The 26,723-nt window shown below is 34.4% G+C and overlaps 1 protein-coding gene across 1 annotated transcript; it reads right to left on the reverse strand.

The window, feature by feature from the left end:
• Positions 1–76: 76 nt before the first annotated feature.
• On the reverse strand, positions 77–26,483 carry LOC149491380 (RING finger and SPRY domain-containing protein 1-like). Its single transcript, XM_089697905.1, has 9 exons — positions 26,320–26,483; positions 23,075–23,255; positions 22,601–22,771; positions 21,591–21,795; positions 17,222–17,481; positions 16,622–16,839; positions 14,450–14,594; positions 1,073–1,188; positions 77–487 (listed from the first exon to the last, which is right to left on the reverse strand). Exons 1-9 carry the CDS (start codon positions 26,349–26,351, stop codon positions 400–402), a joined length of 1,416 nt encoding a protein of 471 aa, XP_089554031.1. The 5' UTR covers positions 26,352–26,483; the 3' UTR covers positions 77–399.
• Between the last annotated feature and the right edge of the window lie 240 nt (positions 26,484–26,723).

Below are 26,723 nucleotides of genomic sequence, written 5' to 3' on the forward strand. Positions count from 1 at the left end.
GAAATCGGCAGCTGACGTTGGCACTACAGACACATATTATGATAAAAAATTAGACAGCTGCACCACTCCTTCCCTACTATCCGCACGTGTTCGTTGGACTTAATCAAAGAAGTCGTCCTCGGAGTCGATGGGCGACACGGAGACGAGCGAGGAGCGGTCGGAGGAGTGGGGAGAGAGCACGCGCAGGTAGTCCTGGCTGGTGTTGGACTCGCTGGACAGCTGCTCCAGCGCGTCCTCGTCCAACTCGTTGGACTCGCTGGACAGCTGCTCCGGCGCGTCCTCGTCCAACTCGTTGGAGTCGCTGGACAGCTGCTCCGGCGCGTTCTCGTCCAACTCCTGAATGGCGTCCAGGTCGTGCAGTTCGATGTAGAAGATTGGCACGTAGTCGCCGTCCCCGTGTCAGAAGAGCTCGCGGCGCACGTTCATGATCGAGCCGCGGCACATCGGGCACTCGCGCAGCATCGACGTGCACACCGAGCAGAAGCCCCTACACACAGGAAATTATATAAATTTATAAAGAACTAGCGGTCCGCCCCGGCTTCGCCCGTGGTACCTACATGTTTAAACTATCCTATCTCTCAAGTTGGATCGAACTGCATATGGTGTACGAATTTTATTATAATCGGTTAAGTGGTTTAGGAGTCCATTGAGGACAAACATTGTGCGACGAGATTTATATATATTAAGATTAAGATTTACACAAATTATACACATCATCATATGGCCTGTACCGGCTGTACCCTCATAGGAGGCCTTTGTCCAGCAGTGACAGACAGTGCAGACAAACAAAGGCTGGTAGTGATGATGATGATAGAGTACAGAGTCGTATGGTTACATGAGTAATTTCGTCGCGAAGGCAAATGTCAAAACGGACCTTTTATTTTGTGATGAGTAAACCCTAGTACTAATTTATTTAGACAAAGCAAAGATAAAAAATGAAAAAAATGGTACAGTATAATTCCCTTACACTTTATTACGTTTAAGAAAATGATATACAAATAACACCATATTATGTTGTAGTGAATTCTAATAAGAATACCCATTGAAATTTATTTACTAAAAACCTACATACCTATGTCCGCACGGATCAAGGATGCAACAAGCTGTAGCATCATAGCAGAGCGTGCACGAGTCCTCCTTCACGCTCGAGGTGCGCATCTGCTGCAAGTACAGGCGCTTTGGCTTCACCTGGAACAAGTTAACTCGGTCAGAACGGACAAATGTCTGGAATATTGTAAGACATTAAAAAAATATTTTCATTTGCATTTTACCAGGTTTTATCTTAACCAAAACAAACATTAGTTCTTCACGTATAAACCAATATGATGACCCCGCTTGACTCTTTATATAGACAAAGAACACCGTCTATAATTTTAAACAAGTCTATAATTATCTAACGATGTTAGAAAATAACAGTGTCGTAATTACATTTCAATTGATTGCTTTTCTTTGTTGTAAGTGCGATAATAGCTGAGTAATCTGACCGAAAGAACACATGTTAATAATAATAATAATAACCCCCCCACGGGACCACCTTGTCGTGGTGGGGGGGCTTACGGGAAGGCATGATCATTTAATTGATAGTCACTGCCAACTTGACTATACCCTGTGAAAAAAAAAAAAAAAAAACAGGTGAGACTCAAAATAGCCACAACATCTCGGCATTACCCTTCTCAACCAACGGTCCCAACTACCCATTTAACATTTGAGATTTTTGAATTTAATATGGAGACTAGATTATCTAAAAGAAAACGTATAGGGTCGCTGCCCGGGGGCGATCGCCGGGGCACACCTGGAGCTGACGCTGGGTGTTTCAGCATGCGAACCGTCAGCGGTGAGGAGCTGAGCAGGCGGGCTTCTACCGATAAAAATACTACAGCCGAACACTACGACGAAAATGACGCACCGACTGACAGAACGAATACCCCAGAAGAACCATATAGCCCAAGCACAATATCATACACACCTTCCGCATCGTCGTCACCATCTACTACTAGTTTAAATCCGTGTTCCCCTACACCGACTTTGGATGTTGCGCGGGAGGCTAACGCCTTCTTACCTGCGTCCACCAAAGCTGGAAAACCAAGAGTGCGCATGCGATGGAGCAAAGATGTAAACATATTTATCATGCGCACCTACTACTATATAACTAAATTAGAAACAGATTTTACTATATATAGGAAACAACTTCATGAACTTTTCACACAAGAATACCCAGAAATAAACGTGTCAGAGCAAAGAATTTCTGATCAAAGGAGAACTATAGTAAGAAATAAACTACTGGACCAAGAGACGCTGAACCGATTAAAAGAAGAAGTACAAGACAAACTACAAACAGAAATTCAAAACACAGAAACTAATGAACCGATCGCACCAATATATACCCCGACGGACAATATGATATTATCTACTTACTCGCTATCTCAATCACCCACACAATCTTCACATATATTTACACAAACAGAAAGCACAACACTTACATTAGAAAACGACACCGTAATTCAAACAGATAACAATAACATGACAGAAAATGAACTCGTTCAAGATTTATACGACAAATTTAGAGAAGTACAAATGCAATATTCTGAAATAGACCCAACAGTAAGACCAAAACTGCCTAAACTAAGATATAGTCCTCAACTTGATCAACTTGTAAAAATATTTAACAGCCAGATACTGGGACAGTTCATTAATGATGAGTTACAATTAAAAGATATCCATACAATTATATATTGCACAGCTCTAGTAATATCACAGAAACTAAACTATAAAATTATCAATAACCGCCAGGACCCCAAATCAAAAAATTATAGGAAACCTCCCTGGGAAATAAGACTAGAAAAGGATATTGAAAAGTTAAGAGCAGATTGTGGCCGCCTTACACAATATATAAATAATAATAGGTCTAAAAAATTAGTTAAAAAAGTAGAAGCTATATTTAAAACAAGACTCACACATACCAGACATGAAAACAATAATAAAAAACCAGAAGAATTCTTAGATACTCTTAACCAAAAGCTAGCACTTAAAGTTCATAGATTAAAAAGATATAAAAAAGCACAACAGAGAAAGAATGACAATAAAATGTTTGCAACAAATGAAAAACAATTTTATAGAAACTTGCAGAAGCCGATAACAGGTATACACAGAGAAGATAATCAAAATATACCCACAGTACAACAGTTAGAAGATTTTTGGGCGGGTATTTGGGAGCAGCAAGTGGAACATAATGACAAAGCTGATTGGATAACTGAAGAAACAGAAAAGTGGAGTTCAATAGAAGAAATGGAGTTTGTCGAAATTACTGAATCCGAAATTAGAAACATAACAGCTAGATTACACAATTGGAAGTCACCTGGTATAGATAGAATTCATAATTACTGGTATAAAAAACTTATCGTCTTGCACAAATCATTAGCTAAAAATTTAAGTGATATTATAAAAGGACATCAGAATATACCCGAATTTATTGCAACTGGAATAACATATATGCTCCCGAAAACAGACTATTCCCCGTTACCTTCTCAGTACAGACCTATCACCTGTTTACCAACAATTTATAAAATATTGACATCAGCTATTACAGTAAAAATTAATTCGCATATCGAACGCTACAACATTATAGCAGAAGAGCAGAAGGGCTGTAGGCGGGGTCACATGGGATGTAAGGAACAGCTTATTATAGATTCTACAATACATAAACATGCAACCACAAAAAATAGAAACTTACACTGTACATATATCGATTATAAAAAAGCTTTTGACAGTATTCCGCACACCTGGTTAATACAAATACTAAAAATATATAAAGTAAACTCAAAACTGGTAGATTTCTTACAGAACATAATGACACAATGGAAGACCACACTTCATCTCAGCACACATCACATTAATATTTCCACTAGAGAAATATTTATTAGAAAAGGTATATACCAAGGTGATTCCTTGAGTCCCATGTGGTTCTGCCTAGCTTTAAATCCGTTATCACATCTACTACAAAGTTCTAAAGCTGGTTATTACTTCAGACGAAACGTAGAAGAAACTGTTATATCGCACCTTATATACATGGACGACATTAAACTTTATGCAAAATCCGACAGAGATATGAAAAAGCTTGTAGATATTACGGCTCGATTTAGTAAAGATATTAAAATGGAATTCGGTTTAGATAAGTGTAAGACATTACATATAATAAAAGGTAAAGTCCGCCCTGGAGACTATGAAATTGAAAACGGAGAAACAATAGCAGCAATTGAACCCACTGACCTCTATAAATATTTAGGATATAAGCAATTAAAAGGACTAGACCACTCAACTATTAAAAAGACTTTAATTACAGAATATAAAAAGAGATTAAGTTTACTTTGTAAAACACAACTTTCAGGCAAGGCTTTAATAAAATCCATTAACACGTACGCAATACCGATATTGACATATTCATTTGGAATAATTAAGTGGAGTAAAACTAATATAGAAACAATAGAACGTAATACGCGAACGATACTTACAAAATATAACAACTTACATCCTAAATCTGCAATAGAAAGGCTTACTATCAAAAGAGAATATGGAGGCAGGGGCTTAATAGATATCCGACATCTCTGGAAGAAACAAATATCCAAACTAAAAATATTTTTCCAATCTAAATCCCGCACCAGTAGCATACACCAGACCATTCTCCAACACGATCATAAATACACACCACTTAACTTAATTGAAAACACAGATATACCAAATATAGATGCAGATCCTACTAAAGGAAAAATCGAAGATTGGCGAAAAAAAGTCTTACATGGACGACACCCTCATGACCTGGCACAACCACACATAGATACAATAGCATCAAATAAATGGCTTAAAATAGGCAATCTTTTCCCGGAAACCGAAGGATTCATGATAGCAATTCAGGACCAGATAATCAACACAAGAAATTACAGAAAATATATCATCAAAGACCCTACAATAGCAAATGATAAATGCCGCAAATGCAACACTCAATCAGAAACCATACAGCACATTACGGGAGCATGCACAACACTAACACAAACAGACTACACTCATAGACATAATCAGGTAAGCAATATCATTCATCAAAAACTTGCAATCAAATACAAACTCATACACAACACAAACACACCATACTACAAATACACACCAGAAACTGTCCTAGAAAACGATCATTATAAACTATATTACGACCGCGCCATACTTACAGATAGGACAATTCATTTTAACAGACCGGATATAACTTTACAAGACAAAAGAAATAAAACAACTTACCTCATCGATATAGCAGTTCCAAATACGCATAATATACAAAAAACAATATCTGAAAAAATTAATAAATATAATGATCTAAAAGAAGAAGTTGTACGAATTTGGAGACAAGATAAAGTATACATTGTACCAATAGTTCTTTCTACTACCGGTGTTATTCCCAAACATTTAAAACAAAGTCTAAAACAAATTCATCTAGAAGAAACCGTATTTATTCAACTACAAAAAGCAGTAATACTTAACACATGCAGAATAGTAAGAAGATTCCTCCAAATAGAAGAAAGTGACAATACTTGACAGACAGACACATACATAAATTACAAATGCTGCATTTACTTGGTTTCCGCCCGTAAATGTGGCTGCTACCAGCATTTATGCTGAGATATAAATACGCAAATAAAAATAATAATAATAAATTACCTTTTTGGGAGCCCATCGACCGAACTGGCGAGTCACCGTCTGCCATTATTTTCAATTTTTAATATTGAAAAGGCAGACGTCCATAGTCCCCATAGAACCAATATACCAGTCCATCTAACACCCCATTCCATAACCCAGTTTTATTCATTTCCATTTTTCTGCAATAGTCCTACATTGGCCGCGGACTGCCCAGGGCTGTATCTCTATAGTGCAGTCATGGGCAGGCTGCGGCTGGTGTCCCACAACACATTAAATTCTCTAAAGGGCCTCTGCGTGTTGGACCTGTGTCCCCACGTAAGCCTTCCAAAGGACCGGGTATCTTCCTTCTGGTGGTACCCGTGTATTATGGAGAGAGACATAATAAATTCTTTATTTGACAACAAAAAATATACATGTACATGCAATTATAGGATAACTTACATATAAGTAAAACATAAAACCGTAGCTGTAGGTACAATTAATTGCAATATTTGAACAATGTCTCCTATGCTAGGAAATGTCCTGTGTTACAGGAGACATTTATCCGTCCGTTGATACAAGATATAATATACCTGAATATTATAACAATTCTATACTATGCAAGTATCACTTTAGCCGAAAATTTGATGACTTTAAAGAATAAACTCTTTGCAAAAAAAATATATATATATATGAGAGAAATTTAACAAAAAATCTAAAAGAATTTAAAAGAAAGGATATACGTATTGAGTGTGTGTGTGTGTGGGTGTGCGTGTGTGTGTAAGAGTGTGTGTGTGTGTGTGTGTGTGTTTTCTAGTTTGTAGTTTGGATTAAATAATATAATGATCTAACAAGTGTTCACATTCATCATAATTAAGCTCTAGAAGGTAATTAGTTAGGTTGGACTTACATTGTAATGTGTTCATGTTGTGTATATTAAGTGTCTTATGTAATTTATTATATAGATGTGCACTTAGGTAGTCGTAATGTCTTTTTGCAAGCTTAGTATTAGTATATATGACTGGACATATCGGCGGGGGTCGCCTCTTATCTGAGAGTTTACTTTTAGTTGCGGGAAGGCTTTTATGCTTCTTCATCATTGCCCGGAGTATATACATTTTGCGCACAGTAAGTACCTTAAAATCAGTGTATACTTGTTTCGTTGGATATCTGAAGGGTTTGTTGAGAAGAGTTTTAATCACTGCTCTTTGAGCTCGTTCGGCTTGTAGAATATTGTTTTTCGGAGCACCTCCCCAAGCGGTGATGCAGTAACCAATAATTGATTCGCATAATGCGGTGTACACTATTTTAAGAACGTCTTTATTAGCAGGGATTCGTAATTTTTTAAAAACAAAGATTAACTTCCTTATTCGTGAAGAGATAGCGTTAAGGTGCTGTTTCCAGGAAAGGCAAGAGTCTATCCAGACACCGAGATATTTAACTGTGTCGGCCCTATCTATAGATAGACAATTGCAGGTATTTACTCTATCGCACGAGTGAGCTAAAATTTTGAAAGAGGGTTCAGGTGGAATGGCAGATATTTTACTGGCAAAGGTAATAAATTTAGATTTTTGAACATTTAGACTCAGGAAGTTTGAAGAAAGCCAATTTTGAACAACACTTAAAGCACCTTCCGCTCCTTTCTTTGCCTCATCCCAGTCACGGCCACTCACCAAAAGGACAGTATCATCAGCATATGCTATGATACGTGTAGAAGGATAAGCAAGTTGGCAAAGTTCGTTAACATATATTTGAAAGAGGAGTGGAGATAGTAAACTACCTTGGGGTAAGCCAAATTCCAAAGATTCTTCAGTGCTGATGTGACTACCAATCTTAACGGATTGAGTTCGATTCGAGAGGAAATCTTCAAGTAGTTTGTAAGCCGTTCCCCGGATACCAATTCGCTCGAGCTTTTTTAGTAGGATAGGGATAGAGACAGTATCAAAAGCTTTGGACAAGTCGAGGAATATGCCAATACACTTTAGTTTGTTGTCTATATTTTTAACTAAAAATTCTAGAAGTGCAGCGACTGCATTTTCTGTTGACATGCCTTTTCGAAAACCAAACTGATTGTCAGCGATGATTTTATATTTCTCAAGGTAGCTATTCATGTTCTTGTATATTATTCGTTCTAAAATTTTGGAGATAGCTGGCAGTACTGAAATTGGTCTGTAATTATTTATACTATCTCTATCCCCAGCCTTGTAAACCGGATGTACGATAGCCTTTTTGAGAGCTGTAGGAAAAATACCCGAAGTTAAAGCAAGATTACAGATGTGTGTGATGGGAGGTACAAGTTTTGATCTGGTAGCGTTAAGTAGTTTGGGGGTAATGCCATCCCACCCAGGGGCACTATCAATGCGGAGGTTACTTACTATACCATCAACTGTATTTTCGTCGATCTCCAAGAAAACTATCGAATTAGGCATTGAGCAATTTAAGCTTGAGTTTGCAAATTTGGGTTGACTTGTTGCATTTATTTTATTAGCCATATTTTTACCTACGCTGGCGAAGAAGCTATTTATGGTGTTAACTGATTCCAGTGGGTTACTATGCGTGTTAAGAAGTTCGGTGCATGATGAGGTACATGAGTCCTGATCTAACACGTTACGGACAGCTCCCCACATTTTTTTAGTGTCCTTACCGGCCTCGACGAATAATTTTTCTTCGAACACTCGCCTTACTTTTTTGAGTAGGTTGTTACAGAAGTTACGGTAACGTAAGTATGTTAATTTTAAAATAGTATTTTTAGGGTTTTTATTTGATTTATAGTGCATCCTATCTCTATTGCGAATACATCTGAGAAGGCCAATTGTCATCCACGGTTTTTTGAGTCTGAACTTGGAGGGAATGGGTCTAAGTATAGTATTCTTAGTCAAAATAGGCGAAAGTAGGTGGAGTAGTCTATTCATGGCTGTGTTAGCATCCGTACAACTGAAAACACTCGATAAATCACATTGTTGAATATCATTAACGGTTTCTGTAAAATTTAAGTGGGGACGATTAAAGTGAGTGATTTTATTAGTCAATTTTATTTCTAAATTTAATAATAAAGCCGAATGATCAGTAATTGATGTTTTTAGAATAAGAGATGTGGGAACATAGGTTGATTTAATAAATATATGATCTAGACAATTATCTAACCGAGTTGCTAGATTGTGAGCTGGAAGAAGCCCATGCGAGGCCATAAAGTTTAAATAATAATTTGAACGATGATCACTGTTATTTGGAGTTATATTAATGTTCATATCGCCAATTAATGAAATATTACTAAATTGTTTATAATTTATTAAAATGCAATCTAAGCTGTCTAAAAAATTGTCTATGTTTTTATGGCATGGGGATCTATATAAAGCTACTAATATAATTTTATTGTATATATTGCATACTAGGCCACTTGCATCAGTGAGATTTGGTTCATAAATATTAAAGCTTAAGGAGTTTTTGATATAAAGGACTACTCCATCATTTTTATTTATGACTTTTGATGTGTGGACTGAGGTATATCCCTGTATTTGTGGAATAATAGAAGACTTTTGCAGCCAACATTCAGTTAAAATAATTACATCTAAGTTGATATCCATCGCTACGAGTAGGCAAAGTAAATCGTTGAAATTTTTGGTAATGCTTCTGATATTAATGTGCATTATGTTAAGCGAGCTTTCAGTAAGATTTATATATTTTTTACATTGTTCTGGAAAACATGTATATGAAGAGCAGACAATGAGATTGTCCAACTCGTCGTTTATATCATTTACAGGAGCCATTGAGTATAGTTAATAGACTTAATAATAATTGACTTTTGATGTTTCGGAATGCAAAGCAATTTTTACTTAAGTATACACGCGATGGGTTATTATGTATGGAGGTTTGGAGAGAGAATGTGTTTAATGAAATGCAAGTGTTCTGTGTTAAATTAGTGCGAGAGAAATGATAAATGTTATTAAATTTTAAACATGGTATAGAGTGATGCGGGCGGTGCAGAATAATTAATGAATGTGTTTTATTGTTTGTATGTGTGTTAAGTAGTGAGTACAAGTATGCTGAAGTTATAAATGGGAAATTAAAATGTGATTTTAAATTGTATGTTTGTGTAATCCTTTCTATATGGATATTATTAATAACATTAATTATAACTATTATGAAGAGATAAGATCGATTTACAAAGGTTATGCTAAATATACAGATAGTATCATTATATACGACAAAACTTTCAAAAAATTTGGAATATAGTCATTGATTAGTATTGTTAAGTGATTGTAACTCACGCAATGTTTGTTCTGACTTAACGAGGATTTGTTTGGCGCCTGGAATTTTTCTTAGAAATATGTTTCCATTTGTTGTCCAACAGTAATTGTAATTATTATGTTTTGCAAAGTCCTTGGCAGCAAGAAACAGCTTTCTCGAGCTAGCGTAAAGGTGTTCTGATACATATATTGGACGATCTTCTCCAGGCAAGCCGATACTATGAGTAGTAAGGCGATGATCTTTCGAATGTTTTTTATTGAAGCTTCTTAGGGAGGTAACAATTTGATTTTTTAGTTGCACGTTACTAAGCTCGGCGACGATGGGTCTTATGGTTCCTGTTTTACCTGGTAATCGATATACATCCCGGATATTTGTTTCAACCAGCGTCACGTCTACTGCGGAACAAACTTTTTTGACTATGTTTGACAGTTGTGATGTAGATTCTTTGTCCTCTGGTGGAATGTTGCGTATTTCGATTGTAGAAGCCCTAGTTGAGCGCTGGATAATTGTAAATGTAAATGTAAATGTTGTTTCAACCCAACGTTTATTGTAAATAAATAATAATGGAGAGATTGCAAGGAGTGCAATTTATGTCAACTCAAGTATGCATGTCGCAGAGTTACATGAAAAGTAGACATTTGAAAGCTTTGTTATCGTATTTATTTAGAGAGACAAACGAATACATTGAGTATTGGAAATAATAATTATTCTTTTTAGTATGCAAATTTCCAACTATCGTGTTAGTTATGAATAAACGGTGTATAATTTTCAGTCCAACATCACAATTTGTCTGTTGTTTTTCCAAACCTTAATTTAGAATAAATACAGTTGGATACAAAACAGTTTGTGTAAGTAACTGATTTTTAGACTTATATGGTACTAGCTTTCCGCCCGCGGCTTCGCCCGCGTTTTCGTAGAAAAATCCGCATAGTTCCCGTTCCCGTGGGATTTCCAGGATAAAACCTATCCTATGTGTTAATCCAAGTTACCCTCTATGTATGTGTGCTTAATTTCATTGTAATCGGTTCAGTAGAATTTGCGTAAAAGAGTAACAAACACACACATACACATCCTCACAAACTTTCGCATTTATAATATTAGTAGGATTACCACAAAAAAAAATTAAACACAGTCTAACTTTAAACCAGGGATCTGTCACTTTAATAGTTGAGTATGTGAAATACGAAAAAACCAGATTAAAGAGATCCCGCGCTTAAAGTTAAATCCTGTCTAAAGTTTTTTTGGTAAGACAGATAATATTTTTTAGATGTCGTACATTTTATGCCATGAGCAATCATGAAGCACGAGGATGAGCTTGAGTGACGGTTTCCTTTATCGCCTTCAATATCTGCCTGATTTTTACCAGAGATTAACCAGTCTTTCCCTTCAATATAATTTATTTCTTCAGCCCATTGCGGGCGTTAATTTTCTCTTTCCTCACATTCCTTTTCATGTTTATATTTCAAGTGTCCAGTAATTATTGAAATAACGAGAAATGTATACAGACCATTGCTACAAGTACATATAAGAGTTTATGAGTACATAAATAAATTGTATATCTTTTGGAGATTTTTCCCATAACACTGTCAGCTGCGAGATTAGGATGGTTCTAAGATTTATAAAGAAATTTCTGACACAGAAAATGGAATAATTGTAGATAAATTTAAAGTCCTCAGTAAAAAGAAAAATCTTTGTTTTGTCTAAACTTTATTATAAAGAGGAAATATTTGTAGATATTTCCCACAAAAACGACTACACCGGTTTCAAAAATTCTTTTACCAGTAGAAAGCTCCATTTTCTTGAGTCAAATAGGCCGTACATGATAAAGATAAATGATAATGTTGAATACCATGTTAATACGATGTTCTTTGGAAGTATTCCTAAGCTTCTGAGTTCTAAGTTCTGCTAAATTTGACGAGATATCATCAATTTTAGATAGCCATGCCCAAAACTGATTGTTAATAATAAGATGTTATTAACTTTTTTATCTTATTTAAATCAAAATTAATAGGTTACGTAAGGAAAATAATGTTCTATCAGAATCATTTTCTAAAGTGATAACAAAAAGTTTCTAATACAGCAGAAAATATTGGTGGTTGTCCCTAATTGTACTGAAGCACGAACTGACCCTGTATCATTAAATAATTGTGTTTTGTTAACTTGTTAGATATGTATTGTAGAATAAGTCATGCAAAGATTTAGTATATGTTAGACAATAAGTCTAATAGGTTGCCCTTTTTGTTCAGTAGAATAATGTCCATCATATTATCTATATATATATCAGGCTGTGTATCAATTTACAGACGGCGGGGGTATAAGGCCTGGCTGTTAACCCCCGTCGTTCAGGGTGATAGACGGCCACCGCTGGGTTTTAGTGGATATGGCTTCGCAGCGAGTCCCACATACTAATAAGTAACTAAATTGATGGGCGTATTGTAAAATTTTTTGTTTTTTGTCATATTTAATGTTTTATATGCTCCTATACTTCTCTTTCATCTATTTTTTTATTTCTAGTTTTCTTAGAATAAATGTAATTTATTAATGCAGTAATAGTTCTTGAAAAAAATATGGTGAATGGCTCTAAGATATCTTTTCATGTCCTAGTTACTTATAATTTGCTTTGACTTGCTTCTAGCTTTTACCTTTATGTTTTCAGCTCTTAAAATATTCGCTTTGTGATTCTAAATATATTTAAATTATATGTTATTATGCACTTTCATTCTGTAAACCTTACCTTGTAGTTTACGTAATTGTTTCTTCAACTTTTCTATTCCTTGTGATTGCTTATTCCGTTAGCCGGTTACAGAAAATGTATCTTTACTCAAACATTTATTTATTTCACCATGTACGGTTATATTATTCAATTACTAGAAGAAGTACTTTTGAATCGTCATTACATCCTTTTGCATTTACCACCGACTCTTTCTTTGCTTTTATTCTTAGGATATGTGATAAAAAATCCACTAAATTTTAAGTATTTGTTGTACGGTGATAACTGATAACCATGTCCATTTTCTGCTTTATGTTGTAGACAGTTTATATTCATAAAAATTTTTATTTGTATATTTGTATTTGTGCTTATTTGTACTTTTTTCTGGTTCTAAACCACCAACAAAGTACCACCTGCATTTCTCTGTCTGTTTGTATATGAACCATACGTTATTGACATTTTATCCAGTTAACCAAATTTTAGTTACAATAATGCAATTCTTTCATTCTTCTAGCCCAGTAATAATAAAAGTGGTCAAATAGCAAAAATGCCTGAAATTACTGCATCCATTTCGATTACTGGATTCATTGGGAGAGTGGTTTAAAAGATATACTTTAAAGACATATTATGCAGTTGAGTCTCGAATTGTGATTCTTAGAAAATATAGAAGGAGGATCGTTTTGTAGATAAAGATCTCACAATTTTCCCTGAGGTACATTTTTGCTAAAACTTACCTTAAACGAAAAGAAGGTCTATTTATACCGAGCTTTTGAAGAATGTTTTCCTTATTTAAAATCCTACATCGCACATACCTATATATGTCAAATTATATATTTTCAAGTGTGACAAGTATATTTTCAAGTGGAGTAAAGTAATTTTCAAATATTCTTCTGTTGAAAATATATCTTCCTGTTTGATACTTTGTTGTTCATTGTGTATGATGACTATAATGTTACACTAACTAAAGTTTTTCTTTCTGGTCGTTAATGACGTTAGCATAATTATTATTATTCATTGTTGTCAAGGCTTCATCAAAAAAAACACGTGGATTATATTGAATTTTCTTTCCTGTTTGCTCAATTGTTTCAAAATTAAAAATTATATAAGTACTTATATAGATTTCGGCTTTTCCTTTTACCTTGGCTTGGATTTTCCTCTTGATAAAAAGTTTATCGTGTTTTAAGTTTGTATGGATTCATAAAGGTCTTTCCTTATAGTGAAGCTATTAATATATATCTCTTATACATCTCTTTGGGATTATTCTTCAGTGTGTACAAGTCTTTATTGTTAATCATTATTTCTTTTTTCTTCTGACCTCTGACAAGCATTATATTTTTGGAGTACTTATTTTCTAGTTTTGCATTAATAATGTTGTTTTCTTTATATAATTTTAGATTTTGCTAATTTTTTCTCTCATTTAGTTATCTGCTCTTTCTTGGAGATATCAAGAAAAAATTCTAAATCCTACATTGTTTTCAAATATTGAAACTAGATCATGATAAAACATGATATTAGTAACATTACACATAAGTGAAATATTATATTTGTACAGAATTAAAATGGTGGAGATATAGTACGACAACAAAATACTCATATTTTGGAACCTACTATTACTAGAAATGTTTGAAGACGTTTTAAGCAAGCACATTTATATAATTACTAGCGGTCCGCCCCGGCTTCGCCCGTGGTACATATTTACGTTTTCTCTACATAAGAACCATCCTCGTACTTCAAGGAATATAATAAAAAAAGAATTATCGAAATCGGTTCAGCCGTGCAGCCGAGTTATGCGCTTACCAACACATTTTGCGATTCATTTTTATATATAAAGATTACCATCTTCTGTTCCTCAGTGAGGATGCCGAAATCATTGAAAGTGGCGAAGAGCCGATCGACCGGCGGGTACCGGAACGGGTCCTTGCCGAAGTTGAACCGGCACTGCTGGTACGCCATGAAGCTGGCCGCCGCGAAGAAGCCGTATCTGGAACGAATATACACAAATTTAGGATATGTTATTGGGAATTCTAAAAAAAAAAGAGCATGTGTGCCGAATACACGTGTCAGAAGTGAAACTTCTTTGGCAAGATTCAAAGATACAAAAATCATCGTCTTACTCCAAGACGTGACGGTATTGCCAAGACGCGACCTTGTAATTTTACTCTCAACGCGCCTAAATAAATTTCACTTCAAAAAAAAAAAGAGCACAACTTATTTGCGGCCTTATCACTTATAAGTGATCCCTTCCAGGCCTTTTATTAGGAATCTTAAAAGAGGCAAGGCAAGGCACAAGTACTAAGTTATACCTAAATGATTATTACCCCTATATTTATAAATGCAAAGCGTATTTATTTGTTTATCCTTATTTTATATTTTTTTATCGTTGATGGTAAGTGCTTCACGTCACCCATATACACCCACAAAGCCAGAGATGAAGATATATTTTGTGAGTATCTTGCCGGCCGTTTAGGTTCAGTAATCCTTTTAAAGTCCCTAGATTATAGCTGTTTGGAAATACCGCGTGAAGGAGTTTATTCCAGATATAACATATTTTAAAGGGCACAGTTGTAGATCTCCAACAGTCATTGTGGTGTGGGTGTGGTATTGTTTTCGATGTCCGTACAATAGTACGGTGATGAAACAATACAAATTGGGAAATGGAATGGGAATTTTCCTCTGACCCCGAGCGAAGGCGTGGGCAGAAAGGTTACAATAATGTTTCGAAAAATATAAGCTGAAAATAAGTATAAATAATTTTCCGAAAAAGATAAGGTGAAAATCGCTTAGTAACCGAATGTTTTAAACGTTATCGGATTAATAGACACGAGGGGCTTCTTTTTAAACGTTTTATTTGATACACATTTCAAAGGATAGATTAATCAGTAAATATTCAAAACTGGTATTAGTAGTCTTATAGTCGAACACTAATATCTTGAAGTCTTAAAGTCAGTACATTTTATATTTTCATTTGGATTGTAGAAATTCATTGTTCCAAAAGTATTGATTATAAATCAGAATCCTTTCAGTTGTGTACACATCTCCAAGGTCGAATCAAACAAACAATACGCCCTAAATAAATAATTATTTTCCAAGCTTCAATTAAGTACTATTGTTATATTGTTTATAAAACATCCCACATTATTATGTCTAGGTAGACGGGATTACGAAGAATCGTTAGATAAACAAGCAATTATTATTCATAAATATTTATCTCTGAAATAATGAAAGGCCCCTAGTATATGTTTTTATCGTTAAACGACGATCTAAAAGTTAGAAGTAAAAACATGTCGTACAAGCTATAATCGATTATAAAACAGAAAAAAGCGTGTGGCGATGAATTTTCCACCTAATGATTTTTATCCTTACAAATAAAAACGTATTTACATCCGACATAAGGAAAATTTGGGACATTACCTCTTGATAAAGAGAAAAATCTATACGTATCGTATTTAAAGAAAGAATGTGTTTAAGAAATAAATATAATATCAATCTACTATGTATGCTGTCCGCTAATAAATGTACGACTGGTTTTCAAACCATATTTGAAATTTATATTTTAGGTACTGAGACATATTTCTGTAATAAAATTTCAAAAAAGATAAAAAATGTATATGTTTTTATAAAACATTTTTGCATTACATTAAATATTATTTATTTAAGAAAAACAATTACAGATGACACTATATCTAGCAAAAACTAGGGGCCAATTTGCTATAAGGATATTTGAACGAACGTTGCTGCTAATATTGTTCGAGAGCTTTCCTACGTTACGTATTACTTTGCTACATTAATTCGCAAGGCATTTTGTATTAGTAAAAAAAAAAGACGTGTTGCACTCCGGGAGTGCCGGCAGAAGTGAAAACTTGATTATTAACGTTGAGCATGTTTGATATCCATCCGTCTTACGCTTTTTCGATCAGGTCACGTGTCCTGACGCGAGTTTAAGATTTTATACCCATTACAGAAAAAGTGCTTAACGCCGCTAAAGAAGTTTTCACTTCAAAAACTCACCTGGTAGCTTCAAATATATCATTGTAGGGCGGCAGCCTGTGCCCGTTGAGGGAGAAGATCACCTCCTTGGTGTTCAGGTCTAACAGACACCCGAGCACGTCTCCCGGCTGCCAGGTCTGCACCTCGTCCACGGCTGTTGGCTTCGCGTTGTACCAGACCAGCCTGCGGCAGCCGTCGTACGAGATCGAGTACAGATCGTCACCGATACCGAAACCCTCCTGAAACATTGCTCACTCCTAGGCACTGTGGTTTACTTGCTTACGGCTATAAGGCGACTTACACCCCTGTTACTATCCTACTAACCCATATTATAAGTAATAAGGTGTAAGATACAGTGGTCAATCTTCAAAAACGGCACAAAAACATATAATAGGTAAACAGGAAAAATAAAATGGCATGATTTAATTATGGCTAGTTAGGCACATTTAGAAATGTTTATAAAGTAAAACACGTTAAATGAACAACCTATCGCTTTACTAGTAGATAACTATAAAAAAGAGTACCTATTACATATATTTTCACACGTCAGAAATGAATACAATTTTATTTCAGTACAAATAATTAAGTGTGAGACTGGTATAGTATCGACAAAGTACTTACATCGCTCAAAAAGTGGCTGTTCTTAGTAGCCCATCCGATTTGCATCACGCCCGGTGTAATCATTGTGGCTTCATAGTACCAGCATCCCTCATCAGCTTGGTATGTGCACCGAACACTCTCGAACGAATACGAGTCACATCTAGCCTCCAGGCCGTTTGGCGCAATCTGGAGGTATTCGCTCACGTCCTTGCAGTTTAGTATGGCGTTGATACCGCTCATGTCTTGTCTTTCGAAGGACAATAGCCTGCCCTCGACCATGACTGGAAATTTATATGGACTTGTTAGTCTGTTTTGAACAAGAGTGACTTTTCTTATGATATGAGATATTCATAGTTTTAAGTCAAAATACAGAAAAGAACCGAATGGTTTATTAATTATTAACGGGAGGTAGAGTGAAGGGCATATATTTCCAGATAAATGTATGATTATATGTAAGGGCATGATTCTAAAAAAACTGCACACGTTTTTAGCCCCAGAGGCAAGAAGGGTGTTATAAGTTTGTCATCGATGTCTGAGCGGATAGATTTGGATGCGGTTTTTTTTTTCATTTGTAAGCCAGTTTATTTGCGGTGGTTCTAAGATATGTTAAATAAAAATCCGTGAGTCAGCTTTTCTTTGCTCCTTCAATATGCGTATCAAATTAAAGGTCTTGACTAGTATAAATACTATGTATACACTATATAACGTCAAATAAAAATTCAAGATAGTCGACAATTTTCGTCTTTCTCATACACATTTCTAATAACATATTGGGGTATGTTTACTGCAATCGTATTTAGTTAACGTTTTAATCTGAAATATGGTCCATATACATTCTATGTAAAGAATGAACTCCATTTTAATTAATTTTAAATAATACGTGCATTTGGAAAAGATATAAATTATTAATAAAATTATTCATTGAATACTTATGTACAAACCTTTTTTTGTGTCTTCTTTTTGTACTTGTGTCCACAATAAACGAATGCTTTCTTTACATATTTTATTACTTTTATTCAACAATTGAAATGTTCTCGTAAAGTATGTTTAACGAGAAAACAAAAGCAATTTTACTGTGACCTTTACCACAATAGAAAACTCATCACAGTTGTTTGTATACATTTTTCTTGACGTTTATTTCTTATTTCCTTCTCTAAGCTCTATGCAATTATATTTCAATGTACGTATTTGATTCAACAATATTTTATAAGTTTTATACAACGTTTTTTAATTCCTTGAAATTATTTTTAAAATTTCATGCTTTCTAACATGTAAGTCCTCTCGCTCTTTTAGAATAACTTTAAAATCCGACAACATAGTGGGCTATGTACTTACTTAATCCTTTATTTTGCGTATTCATAATACATTAAATTGCTAAATAAACACATAGCATATTGTTTCCTTTAATGTTAACCAACATCGTACGGTGTTTATTTTTCAGCCCTTTATATGTTACTTGTCCTTACATAATTATATAATAGATGTCATATTGTAAAATAAACATTATTTTTTTCAACCAAAATCATAAATGAGATTTTTTTGTTTGTTTCTAAAGCAAAGAATTGTAATGCAATTCTTTTTTATTTGAAAGGTGATTAATTTTTTTGTTAAAAATAATAATTGATATAGATCGTGAATACATATTAGAAATCGATATTTAATGCCATATCCAAGTATCGTTTTTCAATGGAATTTATTACGAATTTAATTTAATTGCTGGTTCGAGAAGTATTTTATATGACCAGCAATCACGCGGATTGATTCTCGATACAATGTGATTTCATGGAACGTTTTGATCCATTTTAAATTAAAATATAAAAAAAACCGGCCAAGTGCGAGTCGGACTCGCGCACCGAGGGTTCCGTACAAACCTGCAATTTTTTTTTCACGGGTTAAAGGCAATTAGATCTAAGTACATATTTGATATGAATTTCAATTTAATACCTCTACGCGTTTATGAGGAAATGGGTAGTAAGTTTAAAATTATTAAAAAATATATATTATGTGATGTAACTAAAAATTTATGGTTTTCGTAATTTTTCCTTTATCTATGCTATAAACGTTGCTTCGTACCAAATTTCAAGATTCTGAGTTCACGGGAAGCACCCTGTAGGTTTTGATTCCCTTGCAAGTGTCGAAAATTTTCGGCATAAACGGCTGTATCTTTTGATTGCGTTGGCTTAGAAGTTTGATTTTTTCACAGCTTCAAGGGACAGTAGACCTGAGTAATTGATATAAATTTCAGCTTCATACCTCTACGCGTTCCTGAGAAAAAGGGTCTTGACAGACGGACAGACGGACGGACGGACGGACGGACGGACAGACGGACAACAAAGTGATCCTATAAGGGTTCCGTTATTTTCTTTTGAGGTACGGAACCCTAAAAAGAAACTATCACGTATTGTTAGTGAACTTTATGTTAGGAAACATTGTAAATCAGAAATTGAAGATTAAGCTGTGTTGGCATGTATAATGATCAGCTTAGCAAACAAAAATAATTATTGTCTGGAACGTACTACAGGTGTGCCTTTAAAAAATGGTCACCCGAACTCATATTATTACGACGCGGACGCCGGACGTTACTACTCGCTAACTGCTAACTTGATAACTTGTTGACAATATAGGCCGATTAAGAAGAGCTGAAACGTCAACACATTTACACATTGCACATGTGTTGTGTCTGTGAAGACGCGCGCGGCTTGACGTCATACTGCATACGCATCATGAAAAGTCTGCCCATCTCTCTCGCGCGCAGACTAGCTTAGGGGGGCGTGAAGGGGACAATTATTGTTTTTATTTTGCAATTGTTTATAAATACAGGGTGATGTAATTTAAACAAAGCACGGCACGCGGATTAGAATATTTTTTTAGTAAAAATAAAAAAAGTTTATTGGTAAATTATGTAATAATTTTAATAATAAGTTTTGTAAGCAAAATGTAAACGTCGTATGTTAAAATTTACATACATAGCTGAACAATACAATACAGCTTATAGTGTAATGTAGCCCTTATCTCTTACGTGCTAGGGTTTCGCTTGTCTTGTTTCTTGGGAGTGAGCGCACGTGTTATTTGTAATGTTTTTATCGTCATTATGAATATGAAATGAAATTTAATTATTATTTGATAATTGAATGATTATTAATACTTTTATTTATTGATTATGAGAATAAACAATTAAGTTCATCAATTGAGTTACTTTTAAATTATAATATAACATATATAAATTATGAGAGCTTTCATAATTATATTTGTATATATATGTATTTATTTACAACGCACCCATTTTACAATTCAAGTCTACACTTAAACTAGAGTCGCATTTATTTTTGAACATACTGTGTAATAAAATTGCATAAGTGTGAGTACTGTGAACATGCCAGCTTTCCTTAATCGGCCTGTACAATCATTGGCGATAAACCTTCGTAATTTCCTATTGAATCTTTTATAACTTACAATGGCTGACCGTACTTGACAGTTTTTGTTGAAGAATCTTATATATAATAATATATTTAAATCATTACCATAATAGTATGTGTTTAACGAAATTAGAATCGAAAATATTCAATACGGAAATTAAAAAACGAAGAAAATACGAGATAGTTTCGTTATCAGAGCCATAGTGATAGTTAGAACGAGATGTAACATGTGACCTTCATCCAGCCCACATACATCTCGTAGGAGAGATACAATCTGTTATTGATTTCCGCCCATATTTACAGCCTCGTGGAATCAAGCTCCAATAGGCTACATAAAGTTTCCACTCCGCTCTATATTATCATTTCGTCGAAGCTACATCGCTGACATCATTTGCATAATAAACTAGCCTGCATTCAACAAATTGTGCTTACTTGTGAGCGCACTATTTGATTCCGTAATCACATTCATTATGTTCATTATCAACTGCAATCATGGTATCCATTCGCTCATATAATGTAAAATCGGTATTGAATATTCAAAGATACCATACTGCGATAATTTAATGGAAAATGTAATATTGAGCATTTGCAGAAGCTCGCATTTATTATGCAAGGGAATTTTATGAAAGCATGTTTTGATTAATTTCGCATTTTCATGGAATTCTTCATTTCATTAAGTTTACTTTGATGGAATTCTGTGCAATAGGTATTTGCTCTATTATGCGAGATGATGAAGAGCTGTGGAAATATGATTTATACAAAGAAATTGAACGTAATTAAGGCTTATGAAGACGTCGATCCAATATTGCAGATAATGACGTAGTTGTAGGGCATCGTTAAGGATGGGGGTTCAATTCCGACCATACTTATAAATATGTGCCTGTGTCAATTTTTTTCCAAGATCTCCAGACCGAGTTCTAGACCAAAAACCGTAAAATCCCTGAAAACACAAAATATCAAAAAAAGCTACTTACATAGGTTATCCAGAAGCCATGCGGCGACGAAGCCCACCTGCCTCCATACAAAATCTTCATCGTTGGAGTGATTCTCCAAATCCACCAAAGGGTTATCTCTGTGTGTGAACTTTTGTTTGATCTTGAGTTTGTTCTCCATTGTGTGAGCGAACTTCTCCATGGCGACCATTGCGAATAAGCAAAGCAATGGATCCCGAGGCTCGGCCTGGTGGAAACATATCCACGTGTTATTATACACTGATAACTAAAAGTTAATCTGTATTGCCATCAATCGCTTATGACAAATCCTCATTTCTGCCTATCACACATCCAAAAATTGGATAAAATCTGCGTTAACATTGACCGAGCGTCGTTAATGTCACTGTCAACTCGATGACATCGTAGTGAGAGCCGAAATAATTATGACTGAAGCTGTAACGTGGGCATTTCGAAGTCAAACAGTTTCTAGGTTTCTTCTCACATATTACTATATTACTAGTTAGTATATATACTATAACTATATATACGTTATGTCATATGTAGTATTAGCTCGCGTTGTATCGGAACGAGAATTCTAGCCGCACTGTGTCAGGGCGAAGGTTTATTATCAATGTCGCTATGTCTTGGGGTCATTTGTCATTGTCAGGTCAGTACAGTACAGTGAATGCAAGTTTATAAACAGCTGACTGACGATTATTATTATGTTTGTAGTAGCTTTCCGCGAGCGACTTCACCCGCGTGGTCAAATGAAATTCCCATGGGAATGAGTTGTTTCACCGTGGTAGAAAGTAGCATATATGCACTCTCTAGCTTCCTATATCCAGAGTCAAAACTATAAAATCGCTCCGTTGCGACGTAAAAAGGGGACAAACATATAAACAATCTCCTTTCTATAATATTAGTAAGAAAATAAGAATAAAGACTATCTCCATTGCATATAAAAGATATGGCAAAGTAAGGTACCTTCATATATTTAACCCAATTTCTGAAAAATATTAATTAACATATACAATAAAAGGCCATAAACTTACAATCAATGTGTAAAGGAAGTCTAGAGTTCTGGTCGTGAACATAGCAATGCTGTTAGGCCCGACCAGTTTTTCGGCGAGGCAGCCGAGCACGACGCATATGTTGCGATCGACCCTATTTCTGGCACGTTCCGCCCTTGCCCTCTCATTCGACAAATTGAACATTTCGGACACCTAGGGAAAAGGACATTATCATTAATTTTTATTGTTTTCCTAAATGAGATAAACGCAGAATTCCATTCGAAACTATAGTAAGGCCAACAAATCGAGGTATAAAATATAAACAACGTGACCGTTCCCTACTTGCATTGCGATAGTAATCAAATACTAGGTCAATATTTTTCTTATATGTACTTCTGATAGTGGTTCGACATCTCCCGTAAAGAAATTAGTGACATTTCGTTTTGACATTAGTCTGTTTACATTCTTTCCTCCCGATTAGTTGGCTTTCCCATAGCTCTATAAAGCATTTCTTACTTTAACTACAGACTCTCTGGAGGGCAGAGGACAGGCGTCCAGCAGTATTGAGATGGCGGTCGGCCCAAAGGGGTTCTCGACGGGAATGACGTTTGCCATCGAAGATATCATCTGAAGCCATCCTTCTTCTTTGTCAGCTATGAGATGCAGCTTTACGAGTGATACAGGAGAGTCTTCGTCACTGTTCACATAGAATGGACTATATGAAATTGATAATTATACCCATCCCCATTTAAGATGAATTGCTGGCAATTAAATTTTTGTTTTTAAAAGTCTGTCCAACGCATATCTTTGAATCTGATAATGTTAAACATTCGCAATAAAGCTGTTCGTAAAATTTATTATTAATAGGAATAGCACAGGCACATAACTTAGATTAACTTTGACTATAGTTGTACGAAACCATAAGCTTCAGATAGAATTCACAGTAAACTTAACAGGGCGGAATAAAAAACTAGGCATAAAATACGTTCGTAATTTAAAGCTTTCAAACTTTAAAATATTTTCTATCATTCCGAGTTAAAGGGAGTGGAATAGTTTTCCTGTAAATCTATCGGAATAAATGCTCTTATCATACTCAATTACGCACAATCATGTATTTATCTCGATGGAAACCTCTAGAGACTTACTATTTCTTTTAATTCAGAAACTGCGATCTATCTTACATACAATGCGAACTTTTATTCCACTTCTCGGAGCATAAATAACTTTATCCTATTTCCGTGCATATTCTTGGGAAAATAGTGAAATTCAACCCATCCATCTATTATTTCAATTTCATAACTTTGAAGACCTCGAAGTTCTACATTGGCTTCAGTTACTAAACAAATATATTATTTCATTCGAATATTCATTTTACATTATAAAACTATCCTTTTTCAAGTTTACATTGTGGAAAAATTGATTGAATTGAAATTACCGATTTCCGATAGCCACGTCATATAATAACACAGTAAGTAGATGAGTTGATAAATATCACATACTTCTATTATAATTTAGCTTAAAATTGTTTTTCCATAGGTGTCTCTTTCTTTCTTTATAGGCTACTGGTAATGACTTCCCTCATGGTACATAATAGTGCATTTAGCAGTCAGGGATAACATACATAATATCTCAAAGGGTAAGATTTTTTTTGAAATGGGTCCAGGGGTTCCTGAGATTAGAGTGTTGCTCATGCAAACTATTTATCAGCATCATTTAATTATTTATAGTAATAAGCATAAACTTTTAATAGTATCTATATATTTATAATGAATCTAATAAAATATTTAAAGTTACCATTTATTTACACTCTAGATATTACAAAGTTTTAACTTTAATGCATACCTAGAAACAATTTTCAAGATGAAAATTAAAGTAATATTTCTTTGAACATATTATGTAGTATTATTAACACATTGCAAGAATAAGAAGAAGGTACTTTTTTCTTGATAATAATCTAAAATTTTCGTAAATATGATAATGACAATATGAATTGCCAATGTAGTTCATACAAATCAAATAAATTGGTAAGCTTGCTGTATAGCATCTTCCTTCATAGCAAATAAAAAATAATTTGAAAAATCCAAAAGTGCACGCCTCATAATTTTTTTTTAATAAATATTTATTAATTATTATTTTTGTTTATTTAATAACAATTAAACCACATCGAATCAGACCCTGAAAAATGAAAGGGTTCTATTCCTGAGCATACTCAAGTGTAAGAGAAAAAAAAGACTCGATTAGTAAAGTATTTCGGTCGCTATCGTGTTAACAAGAAAAAGGATCCGCACATACAGACACACGGACGTCCAAGACAGAACTTTTTAAAACTGTTTTTTAACTAGTTTAAATAACAAAAATGACATCAAAAATATCATGAATGTTAAAAATAGTGTTTTTTCTTAATATGTGTGTGTATGTATTATCTAACAAGTGCAATGTATGATACATAAAGACATTTTAAGTTTGAAAAATCAGATGTTTTGCGCGAAGCGACAGTAGTACCCACCTCAACGCTTCGCTTATGAGGCGTGCAACAGTTGTCCCTTTCAGGTGGATTAAGAAATGCTTTTATAGCTGCCCTTTTATAAATTATATAAATTATATTTTCATAAGCTGGGGCAATACAATTTTCATCCAATAAAGAGGATTTTACAAATGGCTGTATTTCTTTAATCTTATCTATTATTGTGAAGTGGAATTAATTGCGATTTTACATTGACCTAGTTGCATGGCCAAATAAAAACTTTGCTTTAATTAATCCGCCTATCAGAAATTATAAATATATAATGAAAATATATATAATAAAATATAATAATGTTGATGTTCATCAAAACATCATTCTCAAGCAAAAAGTGTCGTAAATCGTAATGATATCAAATTCCTATGTGGTGATTAAAATGATACATTTGTGTTACAGTATGTATACACTAAACCTCAAATAACCACTTGTTGCTGAGAGTTCAAGTATATTTTTCACTTAGAACATGATACTAAATCTTGCTTGTGAAATTGTTGAAATCATTGATTTATGGGCGAGGCTAAATTACGCGTTACTTTCGGCGCAATATAACATATGGATTCTTTATTAGAATAAAAGCAACAGATGAGTCTCATAAGCATTCAAATTTACAAATTTCTCCATATCCAGCTACAATGAGGGCTATTTTCACAATAATTTTAAGTTTTCTGATATAATTTTGTAGAATTTTTGATATAAAGCTATTTTGACAAAATATGTATGAAAATAGGATGAATGTTGCAGAAAATGTTTATAAAAATATGTTATTTGTGATAATATTGTAATAAATTTGAAACCATTACAATTAAGTACTTTAATTTTCAAACATAAAAAAAATAATTTTATGAAATATTTCAGGGAGGCCATTTTGAAACATATGTTGGATAATTTTTTTAGCTTGCTATGTTCTTCGCTGTTGCTCACACATAGATATAAATGCATTGCTAGTGTTGTAACCTTCGCATAGACAAAGAATAACAATCTCTACAATCTAATATGAATAAAAGAAATTAGTGAAATAAAAAAAAAAATCTTAGAAAACAAATAAAATCATATTACAGTATGAATTGCATTGCTGGAGTTATCCTTTGACGGTATCTTGATCATTTTACCTAAAATACACAAAGAGTCTAATTTCCGCTGAAATAATACATTTGGATTGTTAACATCATGAACCCAGAACATTCATTAAATAAAATTCTCCTGGCACTTGATTGTAATAAATGAAATAATCAAGACTTACTTGTCGACTCTCGAAGCTGCTATATTCAGCATATCCAGCACCAACCGATTCACCAGATTGGGATCTACTCTGGCCGCCCTATGCTGATGTTCAGATGAAGTTGAACTCCGTGAAGAGCCAGGCGCTGCGTACACAAAGACATCCGGAGCCCGGCTCTTGCAGCAGCAATCACCCACTATCAAACATACCAAATGAATACTACACCAAACCCAAAAGAAAAACCTACTAAAAACAACAAAGCAATAATACTCACTCCTGAGATATCTGCTCCTTTCTAATTAAGATTGTTAAATTTCATGTATTATTTCACATTATTCACCAACTGCTGTCCCAGATGGCTATCTATAAGACAAGACAAACAGGTGGGTAATGAAAAACAAACAAACACTAAACTTCAGAATCAA

The sequence above is a fragment of the Colias philodice genome, chromosome 1 (genome assembly GCF_061535455.1).
Source record: "Colias philodice isolate Cphi_HAF_F1 chromosome 1, ilColPhil1 Martin Lab GWU primary, whole genome shotgun sequence".
NCBI classification, from domain to species: domain Eukaryota; kingdom Metazoa; phylum Arthropoda; class Insecta; order Lepidoptera; family Pieridae; genus Colias; species Colias philodice.